Below are 22736 nucleotides of genomic sequence, written 5' to 3'. Positions count from 1 at the left end.
TTTAATCCGGGTTTAATTATCATTGCTGGTATATCTATATATTAATAATATATACTAGCTATATTATATATATATATATATATATATATATATATATATATATATATACTAATAATATATTAATAATATATAATAATAAAGATATACTAGCAATATTAATTAAAACCCGGATAAAAATAAACGCGGTTTAAAAAACTGGCCCTAAGAATTTTTTTCATTACAAATAATTTAATGATATTGAAGTTAGCCGACGTCTAATAATTTTTTGATTTTCAAAACAATAAATTTTAGAAAAAAAAATATTTAAAAAAATTGCACCTATAGATTTTTATGATACTGAAAGTAGCAGACAATAAAAACATTTGATTTTCTTATATAAACAACTAAAAAACTTGTAGAAAAAAAGTTTAAAAATTTCATATAAAAAACTTCAAAAAAATCTTTGTGGATATTATAAAAATTGTATTTTACTTATAGGTAACTTATTTATAAAAATTACAAAATTGTCTGATGTCTGATACTTTCAGTATCATAGATTTTTTAATTTTCTATATGTGCATATTTTATGAGTGTGGTTATAGCAGACATTATACAAATTTAAAATTATAAATAAATAGAGTAAATAATTTAAAAAATAATATTTATTAAAAATGCACTTATTAATTTCAAATTTTTTTAAATACACATTCTTCTTTTTAAATTTAATTTTATTAATTTTTACTCTATTTATTAATAATTTTAAATTTGTCTGACGTTTGCTACAGTCACACGCATAGCTGATAATTGACAATTTTTAAAATTTTTTAATAAATGAATAAAATGTAAGTAGAGTAAAAATTAAAAAATGCGTATTTAGGAAAATGCATGATTCGTACGCGCATTTTTTTAAATTTCATTATTTTAGTAAATTTATAAATTGTCTCATGTCTGCGACATTCGCACTCATATTTTTATGATACTGAAGTTAATCGACGTCTAATAATTTTTGGATTTTTTTCAAAACGATAAATTATAAAAAAAAATTGCACTTATAGTTTTTTTAAATTTTCTACATGTGCATATTTTTAGTTTTTTTTTTTGTAATTAATTTGTTGAAAAAAAAAAAAAAATCAAAAAATTGTTAACTGTCAAAAAATTTCAGGATCATAATAATTTACAGTACAAACAAGAGATGGCAGCATTAAGTCGCTTAAAATGTTAAATTGAATGGAGAATGGCGCTGGCATCTGGAACGCCTTTACTCCAATCCCTCCAATCCTCTGATCTGATATATCCCCAGCAGAGCAAGTTAAGTATCTTATTCACTTGCTCTTTTTCATTTCAATCATATAAGTATTTAATTTCACAAGTTCTGGAATAACTAAAGTTCTCAACACACTTCATACATTACTGTTTCTAGTACAAAACAAGAAAGAAATTTTCAAAAAAAAATAAACAACTTCAAGTCGGCCAGTCGTTATGGCCAACTTCATTTAATCGCAGTTTTTTTTGTGTCTCTGTAGCATCTCTTGGGCAAAAGCTCTCCCCACAGCCGCAATGGTGGATGAGTGGTGAGTCTGCTGTCTCTTGCTTTTTATTTCACACAACACACACACACACACACATACTCATACTCACACACAAATACCAGCATAAAAATACATACAATCTTTATTTCTTTCTCTCACTTCGTCTCGTAATCAATGAGACAATCAGAACAGTGTGTGTTGTATTGCTACTTTACTAAGTAAATCCGTAACATCATGTGAATCATTACTGTCTCTTTGTGTATGAGCATGTTGTAAATAGAAAGCCAAGTACAGATTGACTATCGTGAGTGTATATCACGCGTGTGAATCCGCGGATGCCTCGCCCGAAGGATAATCTAACTTGAAATGTGAGTAATAAGCCTTTATTATAAATAACTATTTTTAAAAATACTTAATAATAATTCATTTATGCTATTAAAGCAATTAATTAAATATTTAAATATAATAGTCAAGTTAATTTAAGTAACCCATAAAAATTTTAATACCTTTATTTATTTTTTACTGTACTTGGTTTTTTTTTGTTTAATTTTCGAGGTCTGAGCGGAAAAATTTATTCCACTGGGTGTAATAAACATTAAAATTGGATCTAACTACAGTTTCATTTGACACAGTTTACGTTACACTTGTCAATTTATATTTATATTTAAGTCCCGGTTGAATTCCTGTAGGTGACAGTCATAACTCAGACACGATTGTAATGACAATGACCGGAGGGAACATGTTAAGATGTTAAGGTTCATTAAGAGTCTAATGTCGTTGTACCCAGACAATCGCCGTCTACTTAAATCGAATCAACAACTACCTTAAATTATTTTTTACTCTTCTTCATCGTCATCTTTTATACTTTATCTTTGCTACATACCGCATTTAAACCAGGCCGCCGGTCAACAAACTTATTGCAATAAACTAACAAATCGCTATGGTAATACTAAAAATAGATAGACGAGTTATTTTTTATTTTATCTTTAATATTATTTTTTTTATTCATTTTATTTTTTCTATGCCGCGGATGATTGCATGTTGACGTGCAATTACCGTTTGCGTGTATTACTTCGTCATGATCTAACTACCGTAATAAAACGCTCAGTCTCCTTGTATTTTATTTTTTCTAGAAAAAAAAAATAATTACGAATAAATTCCTTTGTTGTAATTGTCATTGCGCAGTGTCGTAAACATGATATTTGTATCTAAGAATTAATTGTTCTAATGCGAGTATTTATAATAATGGTGACAAAAAGCTAATTTATATCTTGTTTTTTAATATATTTTTTTTATCTCTCACAGATGATGACGTGATAGTCTTTTACATTTAATATTAAACGTAAAGTTGACAAGATCCGATGAATCATGCGTTTGAAATATAATTATATACATGTATATATCAACCTACTCAAAGAAATCGCAATACTATACATGTATTGATTAAATGATCGGATTTATACAGTCGTAGGTTTTTCATATCACTTGGAACGTGACCAGTTGGTCTGATCGGCGCCAACCCAATCGATAATCCATATTTGTCAGTCGTTTAGTGAGTCGTGATAGTTTTGATTTACAAATAAATGAATCGTTTATTTGAGAAAACCCATAAGTTATTTTTTTCCGAAATTTTTTTTTGAATTTTTGGGTTCTTTGGATGCCCCCTCATAGAAATCAATGAAAATATGCATCAAAGCAGCGTTTAAAAAACAATGAGTGTAAATGTAGCAGAAAAGACAATATTTTAGTTACATATAAAAAAAATTAAATAATTAAATTAAAAAAATGCATGTGCTCATTTTTAAATTGTCTAAATGTGAATTTTTTTCTTTTTCTTTTTAAACATTTTATTTTATTATTTAAAAGTTTTAAAAATTTTCAAATGTCCGCTAACTTTACTGTCATTAAAAAACAATTAACGGAGTGACAGAAATTTCATTTAATTGATAAATAAAAGTCATTGACTCATGGGGTTTATCAAATAAACATGCAGTTTTAGTTTGATAGAAATAATTAGTTTTTTTTATTTAAAATTCGCGCTTTTTTCGGAAAAAAAATAATAGTGTTATATGACGAATTAAAATGTTTAAATTAATTATTATTTTTGTAATTTCTGAGTTTCAGAGTTTAAATACATATTATATACTTCATTTTATCAGTCTAATAAATGATTTGAGTGGAAAAAATTAAAAAAACAATGATTTTATAACTTCTTTTTCCGTTTGGTTGAGAAACCCCATAAGTCAATCAAATTTTAATAATTTTTTTAAGTAGTTTCAATTAAAAAATTGAATTTTTTTCAGACGCAAATATTATTGTCTTCAATTATTTATTTATTATTTTAATGTCAAGTTTTTCCAGAAAAATGTTTTTTGTGTTTCCTGAAAAATTTTGTTTTCTTGACTTATGGGGTTTCTCAAATAAACGATTCAAATAATAGAAAAAAAGTTCTGCTATCAAGGTTGTAAAATAATTATATTTTTATCGTGATCATCATCTTGAGAATTTGCGTAACTACATATTTATTCGATCGCACTTGAAATAGATTGAAGATAAGTTTGCATAGAAGCCTTTCAAGAAGTTTTGTCCCGCGTGGTCTCTGGTGACGTCTTAATTCCCGTACCAAGAAGCGCATTGTGGGGTCAACGGAGCCAGTCAGTCGGTTGATAGTTCCGCGTTGCCAAGCCAATTAATGTCATGCAGATTCGATCTTCCACACTCTTGGGTTCTTATCATTTCTTACTCACTTTTAATTATTTATTTTTCATTATTTAATTGTCTCTGACACCTACTATAGACGATTAAGTTGAATTGATGTCTACGTTCTAATTTTGGTTGAGAGATTGCTGCATCTCGGTCGCCCACTTGGACTTTTATATTTATAGAACAGCACGTTTCTGTCAATGTATTCCTGCGTTTATCTTTGTACTTTAAAAGATGACTCCAATGGCTACTTTCCAACATTTAAGCTCCTCAACTAACACAGATTTTTTTATTATTGTTATTATTTTTATTATTTTTTTAAACGCAATTGTATAAGTACACAACGTAGTAGCCATTAGTTGATAATTATAGATTGTATTATAAAGAAATGTTATGTTGTTGATATTATATTGAAGATTAGATTTAAAATAATATAAATAAGATCTTGATTCATAGCACACGTTTACGTGCATTCGAGAGTGTTAGCTAGTCTGTAAGATTGATCTACTAAATAATTGGGGCGTGGATTAAACTAGAGTGATGTGAAATTATGATTTTTATACTTTTCGTTTTAAGTAATAAAAATAAGTGGAGTAATTAAATCAATTGTTTAATTTTTCAGGAAAAAGTCACGTTGAAAAATTTAAACAATTGGCCAAGTTGCCGATAGTCAAAGAGGACAATACAAGAGATCAACATGATGCAGGATCACGGTCATCAGTCAAGCCGAAAGGCACTGGTAGCCTCGCCAGAAGTAGCGATGGCGAGTGAGGTCTTTGATCTCTTCTGCAATGCCGCAACATTAAAATCCATTCTTGGACACTTTCGGCATCTTTGCGATCTTCTTAATATGCGGCCTAATGCTTTTCCACAATTTTATCCCAAGTTCAAGTCGAAATTGAGGTCATGGAAGGCTCAAGCGCTCTGGAAAAAATTCGATCAACGAGCAAATCACAAGTGCTATAATAGAGGCAAAGCTTGTCCTAATTCTAGAGTAAGTAAAACAAGAAGCTTTCATTTTTTAAAAATTCTCTTATTAATTTTTTATTATTCTTGTTATAGGTACTGATAATCGGTGGTGGTCCGTGTGGTCTAAGAGCAGCAATAGAAGCTCAATTATTGGGAGCTAAAGTTGTAGTGGTAGAAAAAAGAGATCGCATGTCTCGAAATAATGTTCTTCATCTTTGGCCATTTGTAATTCAAGATTTACGGGCTTTAGGAGCAAAAAAATTCTTTGGTAAATTTTGTGCTGGATCAATAGATCATATAAGCATACGTCAATTGCAATGTATTCTTTTAAAAGTTGCTTTGATTTTGGGAGTTGAGTTTCACGAAGGCGTAAGTTTTGATGCTTTAATTCCACCGCCTGAAAATCAAGATGAAGGAAAAATTGGTTGGAGAGCTAAAACTACACCCCATGATCATCCAGTATCTCAATACGAATTTGATGTGCTCATTGGTGCTGATGGAAAAAGAAATACACTAGAAGGTTTTAAAAGAAAAGAATTTCGTGGTAAATTAGCAATTGCGATAACCGCAAATTTTATCAATAAACGAACTGAAGCAGAAGCACGTGTTGAGGAGATAAGTGGCGTTGCTTTTATTTTTAATCAAAAATTTTTTAAGGAATTATATCAAGAAACAGGAATTGATCTTGAAAATATTGTTTATTATAAAGATGATACCCATTATTTTGTTATGACTGCAAAAAAACACAGTCTTATTGATAAAGGAGTTATTCTTCAAGACCATGCAGATACAGCAAAATTATTAGCTAAAGAAAATGTTGATAGAGACGCATTAATGCTTTATGCTCGGGAAGCAGCTGATTTTTCAACTCAATATCAAATGATGGATATGGAGTTTGCTGTCAATCATTACGGGCAACCAGACGTTGCAATGTTTGATTTTACCTCAATGTACGCTGCTGAAAATGCAAGTAGAGTTTTAGAAAGACATGGACACAGATTATTAATGACTTTAGTCGGCGATAGTTTACTGGAACCTTTTTGGCCAACTGGTTCAGGTTGTGCGAGAGGTTTTTTAAGTTCCATGGATGCCGGTTGGGCCATCAAAGGATGGGGCGCATCTCTATCACCATTAGAAGTACTTGCAGAGCGTGAATCAATTTATAGATTACTTGGGCAAACAACACCTGAAAATCTTAACCGTGATTATGCTGCTTACACATTAGATCCACACACTAGATATCCCAATCTCAACGTTAGATCTGTATCAGCTATTCAAGTACGAGGACTTCTTGATACTGATGATCCTGACAATATTAAACCACCATCCGTCCAGTCTTCGGTTGATGTACCAAAAAAACGAAGACGCAGAGATACCCAAATCCACCCTGATACACTTTTGCACTGGTTGCAAAAACAAGTGGCTTTATATGACAACGTTAAAATAACAGACATGACGTCTTCATTCAAAGATGGTATGGCAGTATGCGCAATTGTTCATCGATATCGACCGGACTTAATAGACTTTAATTCTCTCAAGTCTGATGATGTGGAAAAAAATAACCAATTGGCCTATGATGTACTAGAAAAAGAGCTAGGTATTTCACCGGTAAGGAAACTAATTTGCATGTAATAGCTTTCTTTCTTTCTTTTTTTTTATTTTGCTATTTTACCTCCCAACCATCGTCGTTTAATAAAGCTACTAACGATCTCTTGTTGAATGACATAGATAATGACAGGTGAAGAAATGGCCCAGTGTGATGTTCCTGATAAACTTGCTATGTTTTCCTATCTTACTCAAATATATGAGGTTTTCCGCGGTGAAATACCTCATATAAAACACCCAAAACTCGTAAGTATTTACATATATGTAGTCCGAACACATTTACAATGACATTAGAAAATTTTTATTGAATCAAAGGAACCGGACATAGATGACAATCCATTGTTTAATAAACAACCGGGACAAACACTTGGAACAAAAGTACAAATCAATCGTTTACCGAAACACGAAACACCAATACGACCGAGACACTCACGTTTTTCACGTCACAACAATGAAAATATTCAAACAATTGTGGATAAAAAAACTGAAGGAAGTCTTGGAAGAAGATCTCGAAAACGACGAAGTAATGAAAAAATGGGAGCTACGGTCGTAAGTATATTAATTTTATGGTTTTATTGTTAAAACGATTATAAAAAATAATACAATTATTGACTAATTATAATCAGTCAGTGTGGCAGAAGAAGATTGTCATTACAATTATTCAAAAGTTATTTTTGAGCTTTATAGTTGTCTCCATTATTAAGGTTATTGCTGATGTGATCCCGAACGTAAATATTTTTTAGGATTTATCCCCAATAATATAAATTGATGGTTTTGAATTTATAAACAGTTAGTTATATTTTTTATTAAAAAGTATTCATCTATATTATTTTTTAATTTATTCATAAATGAATTTGGAATTTACATAAAAAAAAAAAATATTTGATTACTTTTTATGTAATATAAAAAAATTTGTACTGAAAAGGAGGAGAGACAAAAGAGACTAGAGGACATTGTGAACAATCGGAACGAAAGAATGAGAAGAAAACGATTTTTAAGAAAAATGGCAACCCAGCAGTTCTATAAAAGCTTACAGATGTTGCAAGCTAACGCGAAACGCGATAAAGAAGAACCTTTTGAAGATTACTCAATATTTTTATACCGGCAAACAGCACCCGACTTCAAGGATCGGGTCAAAGAATTAGAGCAGAAAATACTTTACCCAGTAAGATTTGTTGAGGAGTTAGATGTGAAACATGTTAATAAAGCTTTATTAATATATTTTTTTTCTTTCAAATAATATGAAAGACATCTTATTGATGTAAAGCAATGCAACATCTAACGATTGTGTGTCCCGTTTTTTTTTTTTATTTTGGTTTTGATTTCATCGATTGCTAAATTAATACGACTTGATTATAATCTAACGACTAATGACTGCCTGTAACAGCTGGATATGAATTAAATAAAAGAGAAATAAATTAAACTGCTTTTTAAATTTTTTTTATAGGATAGGGAACCGAAAATGCTTTTACAGCATAAAGGTGGCATGGATGATGATTTTTCTGGAAGAATTAAAGATATAGAAGATAAGCTTCGAGGGACTACATCCTCAGAGAAAAAGCCTCGAGATCTTTTGCGAGCTATTGGTAATATTAATTAATTTTTTGTTTGTTTGTTGATTTTTAATATTTTTATTGAGGTTAAATAAAATTTTTAATTTTAATTTTTTAGGTAAAATTGAAAAAACCGATTGGAATGTGAAAGAAATTGAAAAAAAAATTGAAGAGAATAAACTTGGTAAAGGAGTACGGCAAGATAAAGTAGAAAGAGTTCCAAAGTGGAGTCGGGAACAGTTTCTTGCTCGTCAAATAAAAATGGAAAAAAAAGGTCGTGATCCAAATGAACCCGAACGTAAATATGCTGAAATCGATAACACATTAAAATGTATCGACCGAAAAATTAAAGAAGGTAATATCTTGGGACACAATAAAGTATCTGCAATGGCAGAGCAATTTGCTAATAAAAATCAAGATACCGAACAAAAAGTTCAAAGATCGGTGAGTGATATTAAAATAAAAATATTTGATTGAATATATGTCAGACTGATTCAAAAAAATCGACTATTCTTTTTTTCTCGAAACCCCCTATTCAATAGTTACAAAAAAGTCTTATAGTTTTTTGATAAATTCATCTGTTCAAAAGTTATTGGAGCATGAAGTCAAATTTATAGTAAATTTTGAGCTCTTTTAACTTTTCCGGCGAAATCATCAGACTTATCACAAAATAACAGAGGATCTTTTTTGTAGACAATTTTATTTCTTACAAATTATCTCTGATATAGTTTTTTAAAATTCCGCATTATTTTCTAGTTATTTTCATTTTAATATCAAGCTCTTGAAATCGATCAGAACACAATTTTTTTAAGAGCTTGACATTAAAATGGAAATAACTAGAAAACAATCCGGAATTCGAAAAAACTTTACTAGTAAGAATTTATAGGGGAAAAAATTGTCTACAAAAAAGATCTTATTACATTTTGTGATAAGTCTGATGGTTTCGCCGGAAAAGTAAAAAGATCTCGAAATTTACTATTAATTTGACTTCAAGCTTCAATAACTTTCGAATAGATGAATTTATCAAAAAATGATGAGAGACTTTTTTTGTAGAGCGTTTAATTCCCTACGAAATTATGTTTTTAGCTCATTTGTACAATGAGCCATTGCCGAGGTATGAGATTCCAAACTTGAAATTTTTTTTTTTCCATGTTATTTAAATGGGAAATAGAAAATTGCGATGAGCGACCTCTCATTATTAATATTGAGAGCTCATCTTTTAACGGGCATCTTTTTTCACCTCCCTGAAACTATTTAATACAAGGTTTCAAGAAAAAAAAATAGTCGATTATTTTTATCAGTGTAATATATATATAATGATATAATAATTTTTTATCTGTTATTATTTCAGAATTCTAAAGCCGCAATTATTCTGCCAACACAGGGAGGCTCGGAAATGTGCCATTTTTGTGATAAAAGAGTATATCTAATGGAAAGATTGACTGCCGAGGGTAAATTTTTTCATCGGGGCTGTTTCCGATGTGAATACTGTTCAACTTCTTTACGCATTGGAAATCATACTTTCGACAGGGATAAAAATGGTGGTCGTTTTTATTGTACTCAACACTTTGGATTACCAGGTACAATAAAAACAAGAATAGAAAGGAAAAAACTTCCGTTACTTAATAAAGAAAATATACCGGAAACTTCTGAAAAGAAGAAACTAACAGTAGAAAAGGTAAAAAAACAAAAACAATTTTTAAAGAAAGTACAGTTATCAATAAAATATTAATTATATGATTTATTTTCTAGGTACACACATTAAAACCACCGTTGGATGGAGTAGCTGGCTTAGATCTTCTTGATCGTGGTCAAACACCTGAGAGAATAGAATTTGAGAACTTGGCAGAAATGTCTGATGCCGAAGAGGCGCATAGTCAAATGGATGAAGATGAATGGACAGATAGAAATTTTGGTGCTTCAGCAGCAGAAATGGGATCTAGTGATGATATTTCAGATATGAGGTATATTTAATTATCCATATTTATAAAAATTTTTTTAATTATCAACAAAATATTTTAATAACAACGAGCAATCTACAGTTACTACGTAATTGCCCGAGTATTACTGCCAAATTTATTAAATATGATTTGAATTTAACTGTTTATTAAAATCTCTACTCTAAAATTTACTCTAGAATCTTTTGTTTATTTTTATTATCAGTGAAATTTATTAAGAAAAAAAATCTCATCATTAACTCGATTCTAAAAAAAAAACTACATGTCGTCTAATAAATTTTTTTTCACTGATACCAAATTAAATTTGTTTAATTTTTATTATCATTGAAAACATGACATAGACTGTATTTTTCTTATCCTCTCTTCATTATGTATATAACAGTTTTATAAATTCAGTAGTGTGGTCGTTAAAAATTATATTTTCTCCGACGCCCCATAAAATGCTTCTTTTTAGTGAAAAACACGTGGGGAATTTGGTTTTTTCTTTTTAAGTAAAAAGAACACGTGCCTCAGGACGATCAAAATTCATTTTTCGATACAATCGCGGTTTTTTTTTAAATATCTCACGAAATATGCAGATTAAAAGAAAAAATCATAGGAACAATTTTGTAGGAAATTAAATTCTTGACAAAAAAGGTCATATTCATTTTTTTTATAAAATGTGTATTTACGAAGATATTTAAAAAAAACGTTTTTAGATCTTATCAATGGAGCATTTAAAGGATTACGAATGTTAAAAATAACTTTTTTTCTTAAATATAGACAACTTCGTAACTCGTAATATATTAATCATTAATGCTTGTTATATAGTGTCTATATATTTAAAAAAATTTTATTTTCAACATTTACCATCCTTAAAACGCTCAATTCATCAGATTTAAAAAAAGTTTTTAAAATATCTTCATAAATACACATTTTATAAAAAAAATAAACATGACCTTTTTTGTCAAGAATTTAATTTCCTACAAAATTATTTCCATGATTTTTTCCTTTAATCTGCATATTTCATGAGATACTTAAAAAAAACCGCGATTGCATCGAAAAATGAACTCGATACTTGGCAATAAAGAAGAGTTTAAACATGAAAAGGCACAAATCCAAGTCAAGAACTTTTTAACGATACCAAATTTAATAACATAACTAATTCTATCATATAAAAATGACTGGAACAAAATTTTCCTTGTTCTCTTAATAATATAAATTATATTCCTCTTTTATTTACAGTGATTCTGATGAAGAAAACGAAATCTACGAAGAAGCAATTGATCAGCCGCTGACAACAGAAGGTACAATTGAACTCGCAAAAAACTGGACCCTGAGGTACTCTCACCCGCACACGGCAACCGGAAACTCCGACACCGGTAGCAACGAGTACGAAGATTCTAGTGATGAATATACAAGCGAAGGTAAGTAAATTAGTGGGAAAAAAATAGCAAAGAGTAAAAATTAAAAAAAAAAAAAAATCAAAAGAAAAAAGAAAAAAAAGAAAAAGAAAAAAAAAAGTCTGAAAGCAGTAGTGCTAGCGTAAATTATGTAAATATATTCAGACAAATCCGTAATCCTGATGTAGACGACTTCAGACCTTGTTAAAATTTGCGTCTAGACGAAGAAAGTGGCACAGCAACCGAAGACGAAGAAGACGTACGTGCCAGGGAGCTGAGGAAGCAGGAGGTGTGGCTGAAGGTACCACCGCGGGAGTCCGACACGGAGACTGGCTCAGAAACTGAGGTGAAAAAATCATCAAAGGACACTTTATCTCCATTATCCGAAAATCCGTCCGCGGCCAGTGACAAACTTTCCGTAGAAGCAATAATGGGTAATGAGGTAGATTTAGATAATAAAGAGCCCAGTGAAACAACTATAGAAAAGGTACTAGATTATAATCCGTCAAATCAACATGAAGGTATAGGAATTAATTCACTTATATCTGATGAAACGAGTCAATTGATTCTTGTAACTTTATGTGCGGATAAAAATAACAGCATTGCTGATAATGCTCGTAGTAGTTGTGATAGTAGTCGTAGTAAAGATTGTAGCAATGGTAGAGATAGTGCTTCAAGGCTAAAGATGAAATCCCATCGCGGTAAATCACTTACTGATGATTTAAATTCATATGTTGATGATTGCGAACGAAAATCCAGCCTTCCTGACCTTACTATTCAACGTGAGAACGATCAAAATAATACTAATGATTTAAAAACTCCGGTAAATATTAGTGACGACAATTATGCCAAAGAAACTAAAAGCAATCTGCCTGATCTGATTGCTTCTTCGCCGGGTGTTAGTAGAAAACAATCTGCTTCAATGACCGATCAATCATTCGATGATAATTTTATTGATGCAAATGATGATTTTTTCGAAGCGCCAAATGAACTTGTAACTTCTAATCAATTGACTGATGCACGTGACGATAAAGTGACTGTTATTAATAAAAATATTGATCATCAAACAGACAGTATGACAAATGATTCGAAAAAAAATATATCTGATAATCAAACGACATTGGATTCTTTTGATATTTTAAAACAAGAATTAAAATTACGAAGAAATAAAAAGAATATTAATTTAACACCATTGAGACCTTTGTCTCGAGAAACCGCGCGTTCGAAAATGAATCAGTACTTTGATGTTTTTAAAAATGAACCATTAAATAATAATACAATTAAAGATTTTAAAAATGAGCAAGCTAATGATTTAGAAATAAAATCACACGTATCAAGTAAAGTTAATTCAAAAGATTTACAAAAATATTTTAAAAATAATTCTGTCGATATTACAACTGAAGCTTTAGATTATAAAAAACCAGAGTCTGTTGATGATATTGATGATTTAGATACTTTTGCAAGTCAGTTATTATCAAAAAACGAAATTTTAGAATCACCTGTCGTAGTGTCTGACAAAATCCCGATTAAAAATATACAAGAAAATAATTTACCCATAATTAAAAAATCAGATGACGTAAAATCTTTCGAGGCTGTACAAAAAGTATCAGTAACTGAAAATAAAATTGAATTACCAAAAAAAATAATATTAACTAATGATGATAATTATTTACCAAAGATACCAGAACGTAAACGTGCCTCTAAAGACTTGCGCAGTTCATTGGTAAATAATAATGATGATAAAAATAATAAATTAGCAATTGAAGGCAGCTCAAAAATTGGAAAAGAAATAGACAGCGAAATTTTAAAGTCAAATTTAGGTCGTAAAGTTGAAACTTGTGAGTCTAATAAACCAGTTGCTTCTTTAAAGTTTAATAAAATCAATAAAAAACAATCGCGTAATGAGCAAGATAATAATAACAAAAAAGATAAATGCGTTATATCGTGATAATAATTAATTTGTAATTGAGTTTATATATATACAATAAGCCTGATACATTACTTATGAATTACTCTGTAATAATGTAATGTGCATGTGTATTTTTATCGATATGATAATTTTCTTATAACGATTACTTGTGAGATATTGATTAATAAAGAACAATTATATTAAATAAACATAAAAATAAAATATCATGGCTAGTGGTAAATTAAATTTAAAACCTATAGGAACAAATGACCAGACATACAAAGGTAACAATTGAAAAAATTTATTTGTATGAGAATGGTGTGTTTTTTGTGCTAATTAACAGAATTAACCATATAAAAAATTAATTAATTATAAATATTTAATTGTTATGCGGCTCCCAAGTGCTTTGAATTTCGTATACTAAATTTTTTTATTTTATTTTATTTTATTCGTTACTTACCACAGCCGTAAAATTCTAATCCGTTATTGCATTTGATTTTCAACTAAAAAAAAACTTTTTGTTTTTTTGTTAAAAAGTTTATTAAATAATTAATATCTCACTGTTTATCGTTATCAGAAGTTAATTCAATACTTATTATTTTTAAATGCCTTAAAATTATTTCAAATTAATTTTAACTCCATAAAAAAAAAATTAACATATAATACAACTTTTTGTTTGAACAAACTCTTATTTTTTGTTTTTGAAATAAAAAATAATAAATAATAATAATAATATGTAAACAATATTTATTGACAGGTCGCATCAGATGACGACTCTAGTGAAGATCGTCGTGAAAATTCAGCAACTGAAATTTCGACGGATTCAGAGTTCGAGCACGACGGCACAACTCCAACACAAAATGAACTTCCAGAGATAGCACTAAATGATTGTTTTGTACGTAAAACACGTGGTCAGTATATTGAACCAAAGAAAGTACAAGTAAAAAGTAAAATAATATCTCCGGTTAATGGTAAAATAAAACCGGATGAAAAACATGAAACTGGTTCTACATATAAAACAAGTATTATTAAAACAAATAATTTTCCTGTACGGCCGGTTAATGTTAATGCAGTGCCTTTAGTAAATCCACGTAAAGGTGATTATTTATTGAATCGTACTCATTCAACAGAAGGAATTGCTTCAAAATTATCACTGGAATTGAAAAAAAGATATTTATTAGGTGGTTCAGTATTAGGTGGTACTGTTATGAAGTCTGGATCAACGTCAAATGTCGATACTAAATTACGAAATTTCACTGATTCTATTTCTCAACATCAAAAATTATTAAATCCTGCGCCTGAGCCTAGTCCTACTATGCAGGCGTTTTTGCAAGGCACTAATAAATTAAGATCCTCTTCTAATATTCCATTATCTCCTATCGCGTCGACAGAAATATTAACCAGGTCTCCATTGAAAACTATCAAGTTACCAGAAATAAATACTGCTAAAGAACAGACGAACATTTCTTTGCCAGATTTAATCAAAGAAACGAATATCATGAAATCAAAAACAGACCCAAATATTATTTGCACTGGATCTGCAAAAGAAGTAAAAGAAATTGATATTAATAAAAAAGAAGATATGGAAGAAAAAGATGTAAATGAAGTAATAATTAAAGAACAAGTTCAAGAAACTCGCAATGAACAAGTAAACAAAAATGAAAAAATCGAAAGTAGCTGTGGTGTTAATGAAGATTCTCATTCAAAAAATTTTTCACACGATGCACCTGCTGATGCTCTTCAAGTGAACTGGAATAAAGTATCAACTGAAAAACAAGAAGATGATAATAGCAGTGATGATTCTGAAATGGATAGCGATTCTCTTTCATCAAATTCTAAGAGTGATGCAAATGTAGAAAAAAATAAAGACGTCGAAAATAAAGAACTTGAAATGAATTTATCATCTCGATCACAAATTCACACGCCAGAAAATTTATTAATTGACAACAAAGATAATGAATTTAAAGAAGAGGATATGGGAATGACATTCGAACCAGATTCCATAGAATGTTTTTTAAATGTCAGAGATGAAATGAAAGAAGAAAAAATTCAAAATCCAGAACCATCAAGACCAATAAATTTGTGGTCACGTTCATCAAATGATGATAATAAAAATTCAGTATACGATATAGAAACAGTTAATAATAATTTTAAACATATAGATTTAAAAGAAAATCGTTCGAGTATCAGTAATTGCAGCAGTCCAACATCAATGGCCTCGATTATTTCAAATAAACAAGATGATTCTGTAGAAAATGATGTAACAACTGCGGCATTAACTGAAACAGAATTTTCCGAATGGGCGCGAGATGGCGAAGAATTAGTAGCAGCTGATTTAAAAGATGCTGAGTTTGATATCAGTTCAAGAGGTAATTTGTCGATAAATAAATTACGAGGTAATGCGAGAATCGCTAAAGAAGAAGAAGATTTAACGGATATCGATACATCTGAGCGTATTTTTAGTTATCCAGATCGAACAGAAATACCAACAAACGATACATCAAAATTGTTAGCTAACGGTGAAGACCTCGATTATATGGATACAGACAATGAATCTTTATTAGATAGTTTACGAGATGCAACAAACATACCGTTAATTAAAAATCGCGGGTATGTTGAGTTCGTAAATGTAACTGGAATATTGTCTACAAGTCCTAAAAAATGTCGATCGCCACTTGCTGACGCTCCGATAGCTAAAGCAGAAGCTGAACCAGAACTATGTTCTGATGATGATAAATATGATGACAATGTCATTAAAATAAATCTTGTAACTGTGGATGATGTGAGAAATCGTTTAAGTAATTGTACAATTAAACCAGAACAAAGAGATAGTAATGATAAATCAAAAGAAGAATCGTTGATAGTTGAAGCTATTAATCGTGAAGTCGTACAGTCTATGGACGAAGACAGTTTGTTGGTTGTTGAACCTGCGGAAGATACAACGACCAGTGAACTTACAACAATATTAGCCAGTCCTGTAGGTCCTGGACCACAAAGTCAAATCATACAATCAAAAGTTAGTAATGAAAGTTGTAAATTAGAAGAAAATAATCCTGATTATCTTGAATATGTCAAACGGTTACAATCTAGAATCGCGGAATTTAGTAATGCTAAGGATTCAATAGATGTAAGAAAATCTAAACGTAAAAATTCTAAAAACGCAATTCAAGAGCGTTCAGCTGAAATTATTTCTGAAGAAACAAAAAGCCAAGGAACTGCATCTAATCCAAGTTATAATTCACCTGCAACATCAAGAAAACTTGAAGAAATAACTCGAGAACGTTCTAAACAAAAAAATCTTATTCAAGATTTATTGATGGATAAAATAGAAGCGCATAAACAAAAATCGGCTGAAAAAAAAGCTAAAAGAGCTGCTAGAAATACGTCATTTAATTCAGGCATGCAATTATTTTCTCCAAAACCACCTCTGGATTCACCCGAACCATCATTAAATCCGTCATCAATGACAACATCTGCAACAAGCACTCCAACGCGTACAACTTTTGCTGAAGCAAAAAAATCTCTTGATACTCCAGGGGAAAATGAAAAACAATTTGATACTAAAAAACCACAAGAAAGTTCTAATAACGATACTATACATAAAAAATCACAAGGAAATATTTATTCTGATGAAAATAATTCGGACAAAATAAATAAAATGAGTGAAAAATTTAAAACTCCGATTGCACCACCGAGATCTAAACATGAGGAAGCGCGAAGAACTGCTGAGAAAGCTAAACAAGAAGCGCGAGAAAGAGCGAGATTAAAAAGTGATGAGGATTTAGGTTTAAGTCCTGAAGATAAAATAAAACAATTACGATTGAAAGTAACACGAAGGCAATTGTCAATGGAAGATAGACGTAAATGTGAAAATGAAATAATTCCTAATTTAAAAACCAGAGCTTACAGTTTTACTTTTCAAAAATCTGAATCTTTATTACAACCAAGTAAAAGTACCGACAATATGAAAGCATTAGCAAAAAAAATGGCTATTGATCTTCCACCAGCGACTAGTGCCAAGTCAATGAGTGAACTCGTTTACAATAAAGATTCTGATGGTAAAATTTCATTGGATACTGTTGTTAAACGTGATAAGAAAAAAACTAAAGATCCAGAAAGAAGAAAAAGTATTATTCAAGCTGTTTCTGATTTTTTTAAGAAAAAAGATACAACTTCGTCGCCAACAAGTCCAAAAGACAAGACTTCAGGGTTCTGTCGGCTAACTACTAGATTGAAAGAAAGAGGAAAGGTAAGAAAAACATTTGTTTAATATTTATTAATATTAATTATACTGGTTAGTTTAAAAGGAAAGATGGACAAAAAAAACTGATGTAAAACTTTTTTATTTCATCGCCAACGTTTCGTCAACTTTGTTGACTTCTTCAGGGCTCTACCATGAGAAACATTATTACAAATTATTAAAATTCACAATTATAAAACATATCTATATAAAGACAAATATGCAACAATAAATGATAAATTCTTGAATATATAACAAAACTATTTATCAAAATCAGACGTTTTACATGTTAGTGTCATTGGTATGGTTATGTGGAGCAGTTATAAACAACTATGTACTACGTGGGTTTTCAATTTAATACCTTTGACATTGACTAACATGTAAAACGTCTAATTTTGGTAAATAGTTTTGTTATATATTTTAGTATTTATAATTTATCGTTGCATATTTGTCTTCATATAGATATGTTTTATGATTGTGAATTTTAATAATTTGTAATAATGTTTCTCATGGTAGAGTCCTGAAGAAGTCAACAAAGTTGGCGATGAAATAAAAACGTTTTACATTAGTTTTTTTTTGTCCATCTTTCCTTTTAAACTAACCAGTATTATTACAATGGACTCAGAGTTTAATATGAATATTAATCATGTTTCTGAAACGTGAGTCATTAAATATTTAACATTTTGATATAAATAATAAATTAAAATATATTGAGATTTAGGTACGATTTTATATGAGTTAGTTTCGAATTTATATTTTATTTTGTTGATTAAATTTTATAATTCCCATAAATTTTAAATTATTTAAATTTGTGAAGATGAAACAAATTTTATAAATCGAATCATCAATAGAATATTATATTGTGTGACAAGGGATGAAACAAAACGATTTCAGACCAGGGTGAAGTTAGCTGACATCACCCGCAGTCTGAAATCGTGTTTCATTCTGAGTTACAAACTACATTTTTCATGATATCTGCATTGGAACTTAAAGCTTCAGTGTCAACAGCAAGTCAGAAACAAGTTAACAATTTAATTTGAAGTTTATAAGTAGCAGAAACTATGAATAATAAAATGAGCTATATTTTTCGTTATTATTTTTTGATTCACGATCATTTTTCTACTTTCAATAAGCGTTCAAAGTTATCAGGCTAACTTCTGTGTTAAGATAAAAATGTCATCGTTAAATCTTTTAAAGTTCTGGTGGATGATGAAGAACTTTTATATAGTTATTTTTTGGATAATTATTTTGATCAAATTTAAAAATTACGAAAATCGGTTCAGTATTTGAGAAATAATGGCAGTTTGAAATTTTCAAATCGATGAAAAATGTCACTTCGATGGCTTCTTTCTTTTATAAATTTTGAATAGAAAGACTCAACTTATTTCTATAAAAAGAACGTTACAGCTTATAAAATTGGCTTTAATTTACTTTATTTTATGATCATTTTTACCGATTTTCTGAGTGTTCATTACAGTGAGAAATCTACTTCCATTATCCATCAGTAGAAATCTCGATCAAACCTAGAACAAATTTTTCGGAAGTCAAGCAAAATACCACATCTATGTACAGTATACTGTTATTATAGATCTTGATTAAGGTTTCTACTAAAATTTTGGCTTCCGGGTCGCATTTTAATGAAATTATTCTTATGTTTCAAACATAATAGTTGATTATTTTGAATTTTTACATTAATGGATGTATAGTTTTGATGTGTATAAAATATGAACAAATTTTTAATACAGTTAAATAAAATAAATTTTAATTTTAATCATTTTCTAGATTGACAAATTAAATCGTAAATGGTTTTCGGAAGAGTGGGATGTAAGCAATCACTAATTAATAATTTGCATTCTATAAAAATTAGTAGTTTTATTTTCGTGTATTTTTCGTTGTATATATAACGGTAATTTTGTTTTTGTAGTACATCCTTAGTAGCATTTTTGAGGAAATCTTACGTAAATCGGTATCTTCAGTCTTCAGCAAGTCTGCATCATCAGTCTTGGACAAGTCTGAGGTCAGATACTTCAAGTAAACCTGTTAAGATACATTAGCTCAGACTTGTTGCAGAATTGCTTAAGATACCTGGACATGGCCACCCTTACTTCGTTACTTCGTGAGCTGTCTATTCAGTATTAGTCTAGTAAATTCAGTGGCGCTCACTAAAGATTCGATATAATTTTATCGAGTGATAATATTATTAATTTGTAGCACTTTAAATTTAAATGAGGACCACTGGGTCAGCTATAGGTACTGTGTGTTGAGCTTGGAGTGATTCGGAGAAAAAGAAACCTGATATCTTAAGCAATTTTGCAGCAACTCTGCCCTAACATTGATATATAATAGACATATTGGTTAAGAATTGCTGCAGACTGTTTATACAGATTTCCGTAAGTCTTTAAGAAGAATCTTAAGCAAGACTTGATGAAATCTTTGGCAAGTATACTCATGAAATACATCTTCTTCAAGTCTTGTTTAAATCTACCGTAAGAAATTTGCTGAAGGACATTCGTCAACTAACTTGCTTAAGACAATGCTACTAGGGATATTTCATTCATGTTTAAAAAACATTAGTTGATTGTTTTGTATTTTTAATGTATGTAGTGTTCTGATGTGTGTGTAGAATGTAAAATAATATCTCATTTAAATCAAGTAACTCATTACTATTTCATTAATTTTATAGATTGACAAATTAGATCGTAAGTTTGATGAAAGGCCTAAAAGTGTTTGCGAAGCAATGCTAATGGAAAATCTGCCGTTTGAATCATCTCCGCCTGTACCACCACCTCCACTTAATTATCCTGAGTGTACAGTACATATTTCAGGTACAAAAAATTTTTATACACAAAAAAATATGTAATATTTTTAACAGAATAATATTTTAATAATAATAATTATTTAAAATAAGCAGATGATAGTTTATCTGAAGAAGATTCAAAAATGGCATCACTGTCACATTCACAATTACAAAAAAATGCAAACGTTGACGGATCATGTAATAGTATATCACGTAAATTAAAAAACACTAAAAAATTAGTTCGTCAAGCTCAATTAAAGCGATTGAGAATGGCGCAAGAAATTCAACGAAAGCTCGAAGAAACAGAAGTTAAACAACGTGACTTAGAAAGCAGAGGAGTAAGTGTAGAAAAAGCACTTCGTGGCGAAGGAGAATCTTCTGGACGTGAAGAAACTGATTTATTAGGCGAGTGGTTTGATTTGATGCGAGAACGTACTGACTTACGTCGGTATGAAAAAGAACTTTTGGTTCGTGCTCAAGAAGTTCAATTAGAAGATCGTCACGATAGATTGCAACAAGAATTACGTGAAAGATTAGCTGACGATGGTTTGTTTTATTTTTGTTGTTGTTTATAATAAATATTTATTGTTGTTATTAATAAGACAATTTATGTTTACAGATGAGAAAAAAACATCCGCAGATGTTAAAAAAGAAGGAGAAATTTTAACCGAAATGTTAGAAATCGCAGCGAAACGGGACTCACTGATAGCGATACTTGAAGAGGAACGACAAAGGTGGCGTAGACTCTCGTGTCCAACATTCATTGCACATTATTGCACAAGCATTTCTGCAAGCTCTAAACAATCCATTAACTCTCGTACCCTTATTTCAATCCTACACTCACCAATATTTATTTTAACAACAATAATAATCTTTATTTTTTTTTTCTATCCCGTAGATATTTTTTTGTCTTACTATTTCTAATCAATGAGGTTTTTTAATTATTTTACACTAATTTAAATGGATTGCTTGATGGTCGTGGATTCGCATGCATGGTTTTATAATGTTTTTGTAAAAAAAATCAAATCATTTTATAACTTTTAATATGTAAAAAAAAAAAACAATTTTTAGTCAATGCATGCCGTGATATGCAAAGCATCGTGTCAAGTTTTAGTGATAGAAAATTTTATTTATCGTTGCTATTTAAATTTTTAATTGGACTGATTTTTTACGTGCAATATTTAATTTTTATTGTATTCTTTGTATTGTTAAATTCTTTTTTTTTTTAATAATTATAAATCATTTATCAAACATTGGAGCATTTTCATTTTTCGATTGTTTCGATGCATGTCTTGTTATTTTTTTTTTTTAAGAGCAGAAAATTTATTTATGCGACATTTGGATGAATTTGCTATGGAAATAATTAAAGGAATTGCGTTCTTAATTTAAGATTAATGATATTGATTTTAATGTAAAAAAATTAAAATTATTATGATTGTTTTAATTTAAAAAAATGTTTATGCTTCAAGAATGATTATTTTATTGATTCTGTAAATTAAATAATCACTAAATTATTTATTTTGAGCATTGAAATTTGATTAATAAATTAGTCTAAAATGTTTGTAACAATAATGAATATTTAATAATAAATCTATTTAATTTTTTTAAAAAAATTTTTTCAGGTATAAAAACGAAGATAAAGATCTCGAGGCTCAAATGCTAGCTAAAGGCTTAACTTTAACACCAATTGAGAAGGATGATTCCAAATATTTAATTTAGCAGATTGATTGTGATGTTTTTAAATACGAATTTATTGAGTAATTATATTTTTAAAAAATATATTAAGTAATTTTATTAAATGCCGAATCATTGATTAAAAATAAATTTGCGGTGAAAAATCAAATCGATTTTTTTCTATCAAATGTAAGTTTAACATTGGGATATTTTATTCAAATTCTCTATACAAATACGGGAATCGAGAATAATATTTTTCAATAACTTATGGTAGGAAAAATATAATTGTCCATTGATAAACTCGTAAATAATTTATATATTTTTCACGTATAAAAAATAAAAAAAAAAAAAAAGAAAAAGAGGAGAGACTGGTATAGTTATTGCTGATGAAGGAAAAATATTGAATCGTATTTAATTATCATGACATCTTTTTTATTA

General features: G+C 29.5%; 1 protein-coding gene across 14 annotated transcripts; it reads left to right on the top strand.

Annotated features, from left to right (window-relative positions):
• Positions 1 to 1237: 1237 nt before the first annotated feature.
• LOC130672923 (F-actin-monooxygenase Mical) lies at positions 1238 to 22578 on the top strand. 14 transcript variants are annotated; one of them, XM_057477723.1, is made up of 19 exons: positions 1238 to 1550; positions 1696 to 1876; positions 4834 to 5205; positions 5274 to 6788; positions 6909 to 7031; positions 7101 to 7334; positions 7711 to 7950; positions 8233 to 8371; positions 8457 to 8782; positions 9690 to 10016; positions 10091 to 10302; positions 11521 to 11702; positions 11900 to 12165; positions 14345 to 17836; positions 19610 to 19651; positions 20511 to 20652; positions 20736 to 21170; positions 21244 to 21358; positions 22247 to 22578. In XM_057477723.1, the coding sequence occupies exons 3-19, from the start codon at positions 4909 to 4911 to the stop codon at positions 22341 to 22343; spliced, it is 8184 nt and encodes a 2727-aa protein (XP_057333706.1). In that variant the 5' UTR covers positions 1238 to 1550; positions 1696 to 1876; positions 4834 to 4908; the 3' UTR covers positions 22344 to 22578. The 14 variants fall into 14 exon arrangements, with proteins under 14 accessions (XP_057333706.1, XP_057333707.1, XP_057333719.1 ...); XM_057477736.1 differs by having other exon boundaries at positions 1240 to 1550; positions 11900 to 12024; positions 20739 to 21170; XM_057477724.1 differs by lacking the exon at positions 1696 to 1876.
• The last annotated feature ends 158 nt before the right edge of the window (positions 22579 to 22736 follow it).

The sequence above is a fragment of the Microplitis mediator genome, chromosome 8 (assembly GCF_029852145.1).
Source record: "Microplitis mediator isolate UGA2020A chromosome 8, iyMicMedi2.1, whole genome shotgun sequence".
Classification (NCBI taxonomy): Eukaryota; Metazoa; Arthropoda; class Insecta; order Hymenoptera; family Braconidae; genus Microplitis; species Microplitis mediator.
Note: the sequence above shows the minus strand (reverse complement) of the source record. Positions and strands in the feature narration are given on the sequence as shown.